The sequence below is a fragment of the Salvia splendens genome, chromosome 11 (genome assembly GCF_004379255.2).
Source record: "Salvia splendens isolate huo1 chromosome 11, SspV2, whole genome shotgun sequence".
Classification (NCBI taxonomy): Eukaryota; Viridiplantae; Streptophyta; class Magnoliopsida; order Lamiales; family Lamiaceae; genus Salvia; species Salvia splendens.
Genome location: NC_056042.1, coordinates 20,595,499 through 20,610,030, shown reverse-complemented (window position 1 = coordinate 20,610,030; position 14,532 = coordinate 20,595,499). Strand labels below are relative to the sequence as shown.

The 14,532-nt window shown below is 44.5% G+C and overlaps 3 protein-coding genes across 3 annotated transcripts; all 3 read left to right on the top strand.

Annotated features, from left to right (window-relative positions):
- Window positions 1-306: 306 nt before the first annotated feature.
- On the top strand, window positions 307-3,283 carry LOC121755412 (receptor-like protein kinase FERONIA). The gene has a single exon (XM_042150712.1). The coding sequence runs from the start codon at window positions 428-430 to the stop codon at window positions 3,092-3,094; it is 2,667 nt and encodes an 888-aa protein (XP_042006646.1). The 5' UTR covers window positions 307-427; the 3' UTR covers window positions 3,095-3,283.
- Window positions 3,284-6,232: 2,949 nt separating this feature from the next.
- On the top strand, window positions 6,233-7,050 carry LOC121754570. The gene is made up of 2 exons (XM_042149907.1): window positions 6,233-6,876; window positions 6,981-7,050. Exons 1-2 carry the CDS (start codon window positions 6,233-6,235, stop codon window positions 7,048-7,050), a joined length of 714 nt encoding a protein of 237 aa, XP_042005841.1.
- Window positions 6,996-7,592, top strand: LOC121755428. Its single transcript, XM_042150732.1, has 2 exons — window positions 6,996-7,108; window positions 7,189-7,592. The coding sequence occupies exons 1-2, from the start codon at window positions 7,085-7,087 to the stop codon at window positions 7,468-7,470; spliced, it is 306 nt and encodes a 101-aa protein (XP_042006666.1). The 5' UTR covers window positions 6,996-7,084; the 3' UTR covers window positions 7,471-7,592.
- Window positions 7,593-14,532: the final 6,940 nt, after the last annotated feature.

The window sequence follows — 14,532 nt, the reverse complement described above, 5'->3', positions numbered from 1 at the left end:
CCCCTTACCAGAGGCCAGAGGACTATATAAAACCGATTTTTTTTAATTGAATCCATTTACGGTTGTCCAATGACGTGGCTAAATAGTACTCCCTCCGTCCCGCACTACTCGCACTTATTTCCTTTTTGGGTGTCCCAAGTTACTTGGACTCTTTCCATTTTTAGTAAAAAATTTCACCTACAGCCGTCATTTTTGACTTTCCTATACACTCATTCCTTAATCTCCGAGCCGAAAAGGAAATGAGCGAGTAGCCCGGGACGGAGGGAGTACATAGATTTGTCCTTTATCTGCATTACCATCTTGGTGGGAGACGCTAAGATTCAGTGAATGCCATTGACTAGTTCCAAGTACCGCAAAGACCTGCAACTGCCACTTGCCTCCAGTTTTTCTCTTACACATATTTCCTACTATAATTTACGGAAGATAGATGCCCAACATTCTAAACAAGCTCGACCATACTATAACGATGATGCCCTACGCTCTTTACTGGTTCTTGTTCATCTCTATATATTCTACGGTCAGAATCACCAGCATCTCCACCGCGGCTTACACTGCCACAGAATTAATCCTCCTAAGCTGCGGCTCATCAACCATCACAAACGACGCCAGCAACCGGAGTTGGGTCAGCGATCAAGGTTCAAAATACGTGCCGTCATACGCTCCTTCCATCTCTTTAACTTCCGATGCTTCCACTATGGAACCTATGGTGTTTGCAGTCCCTTACAAGACTGCTCGTGTTTTCCACTCCCCTTTCACGTACACTTTTCCCCTCACCGAAGGCCAGAAATTCCTTCGCCTTCACTTTTACCCCAACATTTATTCCAACGTCGACACTAATCCATCTTTATTTTCTGTCAAGGCGAATGCCTTCACCCTCTTGCATAACTTCAGTGCTTTCCTTCATTCCAGATACATAAAACGACATGCTTTTATGATGGAATTCATTGTTAAAATTGGAGCAACCCAAAAACTCGATTTAACCTTCACCCCCAATCCAGAATCTTCTGCTTTTGTAAACGGAATTGAAATTGTGTCCATCCCCGATAAACTCTACCTTTCGGAAGAAGGCGTGCAAATCAAATATGTGGATCAATTGTTTTATCTCGACAGCAACACTGCTTTGGAAAATCTTTACAGGCTGAACGTCGGTGGCACCGCGGTTCTGATAGAAGAAGATAGTGGGCCCACTCGCGGCATGTTTCGGGGCTGGAGTCCTGATGATGACTACATATACTACGGTGATAGGGGGTACACGCGGAATAAAGAGGAACCTGGGATCAACTACAGCACCAAAACTCCTCCCTATACCGCGCCGCCTAAAGTATACACGTCTGCTAGAACTATGACCAACATCAGCTTAAGTTTAGAATGGGGTTTTCCGGTTGATTCTGGATTCAACTATCTGCTCCGCTTCCACTTTTGTGATTTTGTGTTCAGTAAGGAAAACGACTTAAAGTTCAGAATAGAAATCAATAATCAGACAGTTGATCCTGAAGTTAATGTTATCTTCTTTGCCGGCGGCCCTGATATTCCCATCGCCAGAGATTACATAACATGGGTTCCTGATGATGGAAATCGTGGAAAGCAAGACCTGCGGCTATCTCTGGTGCCTTCCCTTAGGGCAGGGGCAGGACCAGAATATATTAGCGCTATCCTAAATGGGTTAGAAATTTTCAAACTCAATGACTCGAAAGGAAGTTTTGCAGCATCCAACCCAGAACTGGAGATCGATTCTCCACCGGCGTCAGTAGCAGGGAACCTGCCGCCGAAGAAGAAAACTGGTGTTGTAATTTACACTGTGGTGGGGAGTGTTATCGGCGTAGTTGTGGTGGTTGCAGCGGTGATGTTCTTGATTTTCCGGCGGAAGCGTAAAGTGAAGGACGCAGGGACAAGCGTCACCAAGTCGTCGTGGGTTCCACTCTCGACGCATTCAAAGTCCACTGCAAGAACAAGCAGATCAGGCGTCTCCCTACCTTCGGATATATGCAGATACTTCTCCATCGACGAGATCAAGTCCGCCACCCGCAACTTCGATGACAACTTCGTCATCGGAAGGGGAGGCTTCGGCAACGTCTACAAAGGCCTCATTGACAACGCAGCCACCACCGTCGCAATCAAAAGGCTCAACTCCACCTCTAACCAAGGCGCCCGCGAGTTCCTCACCGAGATCGACATGCTCTCCAAGCTTCGCCACCTCCACTTGGTCTCCCTCATCGGCTACTGCGACGACGAGGGAGAGATGATCCTAGTCTACGACTACATGGCCCACGGCACCCTCCGCGACCACATCTACAACTCCGACAAATCACCCCTGATGTGGAAGCAGCGCCTCCAGATTTGCCTCGGCGCCGCCAGAGGACTAGACTACCTCCACACCGGCGCCAAGCACGCCATCATCCACCGCGACGTCAAGTCCACAAACATCCTCCTGGATGAGAAATGGGTGGCCAAGGTGTCCGACTTCGGCCTCTCCAAAGTGGGCCCAGCCGCAGGCAGTCAAGCACACGTCAGCACAGTCGTCAAAGGCAGCTTCGGTTATGTCGACCCAGAGTACTACCGCAGGCAGCAGCTAACGCTGAAATCCGACGTGTACTCGTTCGGGGTGGTTCTGTTCGAAATGCTATGCGCAAGGCCACCGATAATGCCAACCTTGCCAAGGGAGCAAGTGAATTTAGCAGAGTGGGCCAAATTTTGCTACAGGAAAGGAACACTTGATCAGATCATCGACTCCAATCTAAAGGGCCAGATTGCGCCTGAATGCTTGACCAATTTTGCTGAAATAGGCGTGGCATGCCTCAGAGACAAGGGGATTGATCGGCCATCGATGAACGACATCGTTTGGAAACTCGAGTTTGCAATGCAGCTCCAAGTGTCGTCAGAGGGCAGAGGTGGTGCTGCATCGCTTGGTGAAGACAAGGACGATGGTTTCACTGCCCTAAACCCCTCGCTGCCGTTGCTCGGGATTGGCACGTCTACCACGACGGACGGGGAAACGTTTTCGAGATCAAGGAGCAGCGAATTCTCGACCAGCAGCAGTGAAAAGCTCAAGTCCGGAGATGCTTTCTCAGAGATCATGAACCCCTCAGGCCGTTGAGGTCGTAATTTTCTGTTTTTACCGTTGTATTTTTATTTTACTCTTGTTTACTGTGCTAGGATAAATGGGGTGTATTGTGATAATGTTGTTACCAATCATGTGGCCTACACAAAGATGTCTCCCGTCAATTCATGGCCCTTCATGAAAGGCAATATGATATAAATGCTATTGAATTTTCTTGCAGTGGAATAAGTGTGGGTAATGCTGCCTCAAAACAAAATATCTCAATAAAGGATCTGCAATAATTTTTGAATTTTCTTGCAGTGGAATAAGTGCGCATATCTGCCAAACAAAAAAAAACAAAATATCTCAATAAACGATCCACAATAATTTAAAAGTCCCTATTTATAAAGGAACAGACAAAACCTTGACCGGAAAATAATGCAATTGGGTCTAGTCCTAGTCAGAAAAAGGTGATTGGTACTGAAATTGATAAAGGTGAATGTGTGGAAATTAATGTTTACGCGTGACTAGGAACAAACAAAGTTTTTGCAATAAGCCCATCCACAATAGAAATAGCCAGCAATAGCCCAGCCATAGCCTAGCCACTGCCACATCATCAGCACTAAAAATCCTCCTGCCACATCATAAATAGCTCAGCCATAGCCTAGCCACATCATAAATAGCCCAGCCACATCAATAGCCACATCACTAATAACAATTATATAAAATGACATAATTAACAATCACACAATATACGGAATTTAATTTACGAGACATATACGGGAAAAGTTTAATAATACTATTAAAATTTAAAAAAGTACAATAATTTAAAAAAAGTACATTAATTTTTAAAAAAAATACATTAATAAAAGCGAGTGACAATTCACTCCTCGTCTCCGTCGTCGTCGCCTCCGCCTCCGTCGCCACCATCGCCGCCGCCACCATCGCCGTCGCCTCCGCCGCCTACGCCGCTGTCGCCGCCATCGCCCTCCCTCCGTATAGCCTCCAACTCGTCCTGCAGGCTCATGAGCAAGGTTTGAAGCACGCTCTTCTCCACGGGATCCGTCGCCACCCGCCATTCGGCCATCGTCTTGATCAACTGAGCGCGCGTTTGGGCGCGAGCGAAGAATTTGAGCTCCTGGGTGAATTGGCCAAGGGGGGATGCCGACTGGACCTCCTGGGAAGCCCTGGCGTTCCCTCTCGCCGCCTGCTGAGCGCGCTTGCGCCCAATCGGGCGAGGTCGGCCACCGACCGAACGCGGCGTGGGGAACTCCTGCGTCGTCTCGGGGAGGTCGTGGGAACCTCCGCTGCTGCCGCTGTAATCGCCGGTGTAGTTCAGTCGTTGCTTCTTCGGCCAGCCAGAGTCGACACCTACTCGGAACTTCTCGGACTCGCTCAGTACAAGATAGCAGTTCCAGTAGGTGAAGTCCTTGTATAAACCCTTCAGTGGGAAGGCTTTCTCCGCTATTCTCCTGCAGTCATCCTCCGTTTGGCCACTGCTCATCATGCGGAGTGCGTTGGTGTACAAACCCGAAAATCGGGAGACCGCCGCCCTGATTCGGTTCCAGCCCTTCCGGCAATCCTCCCCGTTGCGGGGCCTCCCCTCCGGGTAAAATCTCTGGTAGGCTGCTGCTATCTTGCCCCACATGTTGACGATCCTTTGCTCGTTCGAAACGAGAGGATCGTCGCAAACACTCACCCACGCCTTGCTGAGCGCGACGTTCTCGTCGTCCGTCCACCTCCTCCGTACCTCCTCCTCACCCGGCTGCGACGACTCGCCGACCTTCTTCTTGCCCTTCTTCTTTGGGGCGCCACGCCCCGGCACTGCCCCCCTCCCCCTTGAACTAGAGTCTCCGGAGCTCCGAGAGTATCAAACCCCAACTCATCTAAGGAGAAACTATCAAACCCCAAGGGTGTTTGGGTCGATGTGTGCGAAGACCCAGTCGAAAAATCAAAACTGGGGCGATAGACATCACCCGCCGTCGCCGGGGACCCCCCAGGAGTCCCCTGTGTAGCCGGTACGACCCCCGGAGTCCCCTGTGTAGCCGGTACGACCCCCGGAGTCCACTGTGTCGCCGGTACGACCCCCGGAGTCCACTGTGTCGCCGGTGCTCCCCCGGGCATCATCTGCATCACGGGTACCCACCCCGGTATCGGCGGAAACCCCCCCGGTGGACTCCCCCCCATTGGGGCCCCGGGCATCATCTGCTGCCACGGGTACATGTTGTAGTACCCGGGCACCTGACCCCATCCACTTCCCACAGGGATCGTCGGAGTTTGTGACCCGCTACTCCCGGAACTAGGCTCGTTGTTGAGATCCATTTCCCGTTGTTGATCTTGAACAGGAATTAAGATAAAGAGAGTACTCGTTAAAACAAGTGGTGCGAATGAAAATGACGAGCAAAGCGCGTATATATAGTGTTTCGAAAAAAAAAATTAATTTTCGCGCTAAGCGGTGCGCTGGGCGATCCGGGCGCTGCAATAGCGCCGAACGGACCGCCCAGCCGACCGCCCAGCGCCACATAACCGCCCAGCGCTGCGCGGTTTCTCTCTCCACTCAGCCGCTGGGCGGCTGCAATAGACCGCCCAGCGAACCGCCCAGCGCCGGCGCTCGGCTGGGCGGTCGCTGGGCGCCTAATGTGGATGGTCTAATGGAGGTTGAGGGTTGACTGGACATAGGAGTATAATGAGACGAGTAAAGAAAAAATGTTGAAGTATACAATTACTCCATCCGTTCCCCAATTTGAGTCACTCTTTGACTCGGCACAGGTTTTAAGGAAGAGTTTGAATGTGTGGTGTAATAAATGGAGTTAGGTAGTATAATATGGGACCCCTTTGATTTTTTGTGTAATAAATTTGTTTGAATTATTAAATGTGCAAATAAATGTTGGAGGATTAGATAATGGTATAGTGATTAATTAAATTTCATTTATTTTGGTGTTAGCAAAAAATTAAATATCCATTGCTATTCCTCAGTGAAGCAGACGGTAAAAAACCTCAAATTCAAAAGTGAAAGCCAAAAATTAAAGGAGGGAATTCCAAGCACCAAATTTCATTGCATGGAGGGAATTTGTACAAAGTCCACCAACTGCTATAAATACATTCATTTCTACTCCTACTACTTCCAACAACCAAAACCAAAAACATAAATCTATTTACTGTTGAAAACCCTCAGAAAATCTTCATCACTGGGCAATGGAATATGAGGTGGTCAGAGAGTTGGACCATGATCAGGAGCAGCAGGAGCAAGGGCAGGGTGGATGGCAGCGGGTTTCATTAGCCTTGACCGCCCAAGAAAAAAACCTCATTGCGCAGTTTCTTCTACAGCGAAGTAAGGCTGGAGTGCTGCCAAGAGGTTCATTTACAGAGGCAGCCAAAAGATTCAACATCCATAAAAGGACAACATTGAGAATTTGGAAGGTCAGCAAGCAGCAAATGGACAGAGGGGAACCTGTTATAATGAGGAGCAGAGCATCAGGTTATCAACACAAGGATAAACTTATGCTAGATGAAGAAAAGTTTAGAAACCTGTCCATGCTTGAGAGATCAACCATAAGGAAGGTTGCTTCTAAGATGGAAGTAAGCAAGTCAACAATTGGTAGATTTATTAAGAGTAGACAGTTAAAACCGCATACAAATGCTATCAAGCCTACATTGACTGAAGTCAACAAAATTGCAAGGATGAAATGGTGTCTTTCTCATATTCAGCCAACATTAGGTGAAGGTAAACTTCTTTACCATTCAATGCACAACATAGTTCATATTGATGAGAAATGGTTCTACATGACAAAGACATCAGACAGATACTACCTTTTGCCGGATGAGGATGTGCCTTACAGGTCCTGTAAGTCCAAGAGATTCATCACTAAAGTGATGTTCATGGCTGCTGTCAGTAGGCCACTTATTGGTAGTGATGGGGAAACCATATTTGATGGTAAAATAGGCTTATTCCCGTTCACAGAGGAAGTGCCAGCCCAAAGAAGTTCAAAGAACAGGTCAAAAGGGAAAATTGAGACAAAACATATTCAATCCATTAACAAGGAAGTCATGACAGCTTGTCTCCTAAACCAGGTATGCCAATTTTTGTTGTTATTAAAGCTATCAGACATTATTAATGTCATCATTTAGTCTCATACAAATCTCATGCACAGATTATACCAACAATCAAGGCCAAATGGCCAGCCAATGCAAGCAAGAAGATTTTCATCCAGCAAGATAATGCCAAACCTCACCTAAGAGCTGCTGATCATCAGTTTAAGTCACTTGCTAGTACTGATGGTTTTGAATTCCATCTAATTAGCCAACCACCCAACTCCCCGGACACAAATGTGTTAGACCTAGGGTATTTTAGGGCAATACAATCACTTCAAGATGACAAAATTGCCACCAATGTAGATGACTTGCTGAGGAATGTGTTTACCTCATTTGAATAACTCTCACCACAAAAACTCAATAGAGTATTCATCACATTACAAAGCTGTCTGACAGCAATATTACAAGTGCATGGGAAGAATGACTACAACATCCCTCATTTAAACAAGGACAGATTGCACAGAACAGGAGGACTGCCTTTACAACTTCAAGTTGAAGAGGGTCTGGTGAGAGAGAGTTTGGAGTACCTAAAGCTGCCTGAAAACTGGAGACACATACGACATAGGGCCTCTTAACCATGCTTTAGGTACTAGACATAATATTAGGGGATGGAGTTTACTGTATAAGCACCAACATATGTTTGTGTTTAAGATGTAAACTCTTTTTTTGTGCATAGGTTGCATTTTTTGTTATTGCCATCAGAAAAATTTCATCACATGGCATCAGCCTCCAAACCCTTCATAGGGGGTGGCTGACTAAGCTAAATAGGTTGCATTTTGTGTAAACATCATCACTGTACATGTAATTCAGTAATCAGTGATTATAGGTTGTATTATCACTTGAAATCAGCCTCCAAACCCTTCATAGGGGGTGGCTTTTTTTGCATTTCCCTCAGAAAAGCTTCATCACAGGGCATATGGGCAACACATTACACTTAATTCAACCTCCAAACCATACAGAGGGGTGGCTGAGCTAAGTACTCAGAAAAGCTTTATCACAGGGCATAGGGATAACACATTACACCTACAATAGCCTCCAGACCATACACATGGGTGGCTGAGCTTTCCCTCAGAAAAGCTTCATCACAGGGACATCGGAGGACACTTACAACAGCCATAGTAATGCCTCAGTATCAGATAAACATTCATCATCAATTCCCACTACCTTAATTTCACATAAACATTTTTTGCATCAATTCCCACTGCCTTTATTTCACAGTCACATTCATCGTCAATTCCCACTGCCTCAATATCACATAAATATGGAGCAATAACATATAAACATCCAGCAATGCACATAAACATGGAGCACATCAGAATCATGGATTACATTTCTCTAAAATCAGAAGCCTCTAAACCCTAACAAAGGGGGTGGCTTTGAATCAGAAAGATACTCACAAATTAGAGGACATCCTTGAGGCAAGGAAACATGATTAATAGCATTGCTTTTTCATTGTCGGAGTACTCTCTCTTTGGCTCAACCGCCGGCTGCATTGCTGAGGCCATGTCTTCCTCAATTTTATCCAAACCAATTGAAGGGGTTTCGCTTTCCCCCTAATTAACAGGACATGAAGGCGGCTTGGTCTCCGACCAGTCAAACGGTTGCGACGGAGCCTGAGTTTCAGATCCGTCGATTAATGGGAACGGAGGTAGAATTTCAGAACCGTAGACGCCCTCGGACGGAGGCTGAGTTTCAGATCCGTCGAAACCCTTAACCGGAGCTTCGGTTTCAGATCCGTTGAGAGCGTCAGACGGATCTTCAGTTTCAGATCCGTCGAGAGCGTCGGATGGATCTTCGGTTTCAGAGCCGTAAAAGAACCAGTCGGGGGGTGTCGGCCCTTCAGCCCCATCGTCACACCTTGAAGGACGGAACGCCTACCGATTTCATCGTAATCTACCCAGTCCATCGGGGTTTCAGAGATGATACTGTCCATATTCGGAGGGAGGCGGAGGGGGAGAGTGAGTGAGGCGGAGGGGGAGAGGATTAACGACATAGAGTGAATGAGAGAGAGTGATGGAGATAGAGTGAATCGAGAGTGAGAGAGAGTTGAATCAAACCCTAATGGGTTAATTTGCCTTTTTTTTAATGTACATAATGGCAGTTTTTGTAAATTTTGCTAAACATCTGGGATAATTTTGATGTCCAAAAATTGTAAGTGGGAAGAGTGACTCTTATTCGGGGACGGCCCGAAATGGAAAAGAGTGACTCAAATTGGGGGATGGAAGGAGTATTAGGGATGTCAATCGGGTCGGCCATCAGGTTTCGGGCCAATTCTGCTCAGGTTACGGGTCAATCGTGTGTGGGCTAACCGGGTTGTGATTTCTTTCGGGTTCTAAAAGTTCAACCCAAACCCTAAAAGCTAGGATTTCGGGCTAACCTATAGGGTAATTTGTTAGCTACCGATAGAATTAATATGCAATCAATCCAATAAATAACTATGAAAATTAGTTATATCCATAAAATGTAAAATATTTATTTATAATAAATTTGAGATATATGCTTAAACTCAACGTAAACATGATCAAATACTAATATTTGAGATAATTTATGAAATTTTAATACATGTTTTAGAAATTTAAATATTTTTTTAATGATTTAAAGTTTTAATTTATTTATTAATTATTATATTAATAAAAATCAATATATAATTTATATATTTAATATAAAATTGAAAGTTATTGTATTAGTTATCTATATTGTAAAACTAATTGATGAAGTGTCGAATTAAGAGTAAAAAAAATAGAATAATACAAATTTTATCGGGTTTCGAGTCTGGCCCTAACATGTTGCTGGTTGATCGGGTGCGGGCTAATCGGGTTTTGATTTTATCGGGCTAAAAATTTTCAGCCATAACCCTATTGAAAGTTCAAGAACTAAGGACTCTAGTTTGCAATACAGATTAAAAACATGCAGAGTTCGCACAACTGATCAAGTTAGACGATGAATAGATCAAGCAGGCAACTATCTGGTCATTGGTTATGCAAACGGTGAGACTTAGGGCTTTCAAGACCTTAACCCACAATACTATAGACTAGTAAAGGGAAGTAAGGGTCGAATCCCACATGGATAGAGGTGTGCCGAGTTGTGTTCGAAACATGTTAGGGGTTGGCTGCTGCCACACTTTACTAAGGTGGGTTAAACTACGACTAAGAACTGGACTACTAAAATCATAGAATTAACTTGATCAACTAGGCTAAGCATGATGAAAACAACATGTCACAAACGGTTTATCTCAAGTAGGAAACATTATGATAACGTAAAGCAGTTGGGACCACTAAAAAGAAATTACGCACTACCAAAAAGCTGTAAACAACAAAGGGTGACAAAGACTGCTCTCTAACGAACTAAATAAAACACCTACGGCAGATGCAAATAGAGCAGATGACATGAAAGTAGGAAACAGACAAATTAAAACACAGATCCATATAATTCGGACGGAAGAAAAACAGATCTAAAGTATCTATCCTTATTTCATGCAAGTTGACGAACTATGACTTAGATCTAACTATTAGAAACCAAAAACAGAACAACGAACGATTATCCAAACAAAATCTAACGCAAAGATCAACAAATCCAAACCAACATGCATCTCATACTCCATCTAAACATCAGATCTAATCATAAACGACTAAATTATGCAGAACTAACATCCAAATCAAAACAGAACTAAAGCTAAACAAGAGAAACGAAATCAGAAAACACCAGATCCAAAAAAACTTGCATTAAAAACTCCATTTCATAAACGATCTTTAATAAGTAAAACAAAACAGAATTCCCAACTATGATTTGAAAATCGATCAACAACGGAGAGTAACAACTAAGAGAAAAACATAAATAACAACTGGACTTCGGAAAAACATGAACTAAAAATGGAATAACAATTGTTTTGACCCATCAGGGGTTAAGGAAAACACACACTACGAAGACTTCCTGGCAGATCTGAGTCCCTTCTTCATTGATGAGGAAGAAGGGAGGAAAGTTGAGGTAGAACGGTGACTCTGGTGGCTCCTAGCTTCGTTGCTCCATGTTACGAATAAAAGTGTGGAATGTGAAGTGACTGAAAATGATGATGCCGAACTCCTAAAAAAAAACTCCCTTTTGTGTGTGTTCTCTCCACTATTTATAGGATGATATTGGGCCCAAATCCCTAGAGTAAGCTTATCCTGTCTTGACATTAATGCCCTTGAGATAGCATCTTCTTTTCTCTCTCCTATGACTCATCATCTCATGTGGTGAACTCTACTTGATCAACTTGCTGGTTGAGCAGGCTCCATTGCTTGTCCGCAACTGATCAACTTGTCTTCGGTTCTGGCCATTTCATGCTTCTTTTCTGAGTTGATCAAGTTGTTCATGCACTCTGCCGCTTCAGCACTTTTTAGCCCCTGCACACTCAAATTCACCACTTTTTCGCACATTATCGCCGCTGTTAGTGTAATAAACCCCTATAAAACCATGCTTGTAACGAGCCATATCAAACTGGTCACACTTAAACCATGCTTGTCCTCAAGTAAGAAAGAACAACAAGAAAAGGGAAAGTAACATGCATGGGTCCCTGACCGACTCCTAGAAACCAAACAGACTCAACAGATATTAACAAAGACTGACTCATACAAGCAACACTTAAGCAAAAGTTTACATCTCCATGTTTGAAACTGGCTCAACTTATGGCAATATTCCCCACAAGCTTAAGGTTATTCCAAATATTTTGCAGGGTCAAGTTACATTCTTTTCCTGCCTACCTAACATCTATGCATACATATTTTTTTTTTGATCAGGTTCCACTTCCTCCTGCCCTTTATTTAACTATTTCTCTCTCTTATTTAATGGGTCAGGTTATAAATTCCTGCCCTTTTCCTTTTTTTTCTCTCTCTTTTTTTTTCTACCCGCTTGGCTGTAACTCTTTCTTTCCTATCCCTTCTATCCCCAGATGGTTAGCTGCTCCATTCTATCCCCTAACTCACATGGCATGGAGGCTCATGGTTTCAAAGGAGGATGAATTCGAAATATAGGCTCAAAATGGGGTAACTAAGGAGTGCCCTTACAATGAGACGGGTTCATCTAATTCGAAGGAAAAAAAGGTCCAACTAGTTATTTCCTATTGCCTTTAGTCCTCACTAGCCCATGTCATTTCCCTCTTAGTATCAAGTAGCAGCCTCTCCAATAAAAGTTTTATTTCAGTAGAAAGTGTTCTACTCTGGCTTATAACTCACATTTGGAGGGCTTAACAGTTGGCTAAAATCTAGGCTCTTCCATCGTTCTTACCTCTTCTAGACTGACTTCAACTTATTTTTAGAAAGAGGGGTCTCACAATTCAACATGCACTTTCTTCTTCATTCACTCTCACTAAGGGTTTTATGCCTTCTGTTATTGCCAGCTCATTCATGTTTTCTTAACACAACTTGGACACACACATAGATTGGGTCGACATGCTTCACTTGATTGATTCAGATGATTAACAGGTTAAAAAGGTAAACCTAGATAAGTCAAGCCATGCTTATGTCCAAATACTCCACACTATCCCCCCCTCCCACTTTATCTTAGCTTGCCCACAAGCTAGCATGATAAAGTGGAAAAGAGTAGAAAGTGCTGCACAAAAAACACCCTAAAAACATGAAAAAACCTATTATCAGATAAAAAAAACTTCTCACACTTAGACCGATCATCGGGCTAAGTGGGAGAAGATAGCACACCAAACACATAAAACATATAAATAGGGCATAAACTTCTCACACTTAGACTGGGCAACAGGCTAAGTCTGACGAGGATAAAACAAAAACATATATACATAAACTAAAAACAAAAACTAAAATTACTTGGTCGTGGGGGGTACTCATTTCCTTGGCTGATCCCTTCATCTCTTCCAGCTGGTCTTTTGCTGCTCGCGCCTGGGGCAGTAGGTTGGGTAACCCTTTGCCATTGCAGAACTATTTCTCTGGCCATCAGGGACACCATCTCTCGCACCGCGTAGACCGCTGTCCCAACATCCTCATTGTGTTTCATCAGGGAGACCATCTCTCGAATCGTCCAGGTGTCCCACGAGTTTCACGAGGCTAGCATGTCCAAGAGACACCGCAGGAGTAGCAGACGTAGCAGTTGCAACAACGTCGTTCTGTGTTTCTGTCTCCCTTTCCTTTTCAGCTACAACCACCTCCATCTGCTTCCTCTTGGTTCTTTTCTTCACAACCCCCTCCGACTGCGAGCATGGCTTAATTACCTGATAGAAACGCATTATGCCACCTCTCTGTACCAGGATGCCCACATTCGTGAATAATTTTTCACCAAACAGCTCCGGATTAGGGCAGTAAGACAGCCTGGGTATCCTCTCTACTACGGTCATATCCACACAGTTCGTGAAAATATCCCCTAGTACATGACAACAATTTAAGTTGCGGGAAGCACGGCTAGAAATCGATTGACATGTCCTAGCGATCCAATATCCCAAATTTACCTTCATCTTCTTCATCATACACCACATAAAGTATAATTCTGCTTTTGTGATGGAGGCGACAGTGTTGGCTTGGGCCAACAGATTTGTGCCTACAAAGACTTGGGCTAAACGGAGGATGGGATATTTGATGCAGTCAGCTCTGGATGTAGTTGGTTGATAAGCTTCAGTGCCACTTGGAACCATCTCTTCCCAAGCGGCTTGTTCGTTGAAATATGGGATTTCCTTTGGAGCACCGATGTCTCTCTCAAACCATTCAACTTCTTGGTCCGCAGTGTACATGCCTAGTCGTACCTACCACTACCTGATACTCATCCTCATTTCTCTCGTAAACAACCTAAAACTGATAGATTCAGCCTCTACATCAGTCGTGTACGTGAAACGGAATGAAGTGAAGAACTTCTGTGCCAAATCTATTCGCATTCTTGGCATGCGCAGATCCAAAAGCTAATCAAATCATATTCCCGTGATGTACTGCATGAACTCCACTACTCCTTCAAGCTTTTCCAGGGCTAGTTGGTCTAGCAGCCTTCCAAACCTTGCTTTCTTGCTCGACCCCACCCTTGCTGCACATTCATCCGTTGCTGCAAATGTGATCATTCGCCCTAGCAACTCGTTTTCCAGACGGACATATATCTTCTCAAACTGTATACCTGTCATCTCCAGCCTTTGCTCAGACGCTCTCCTCGCCCCATCCATTTCTTCGCTTAGAAGACCACTCCATCCTTAGTGCCTCATCTTCCTCATCATCTTGTTCTTCGGACCTCTTTCTTCCTTCTTGAACCACCAAGGTTGTTGAGGCCTTCCTTGGCTTCTTTTTCAATGGGGTAGCGATGGCTTTCCCTTTCCTTTTTTGCTTCCTCCTCTCTCTTTCTATGTCTTCCACCTCAGCAGGTGGGCCGGGCTGCCCAGAACTAGGCTGTGCGTCTATCGGTGTGAAGATAACATCCTCTTCTTC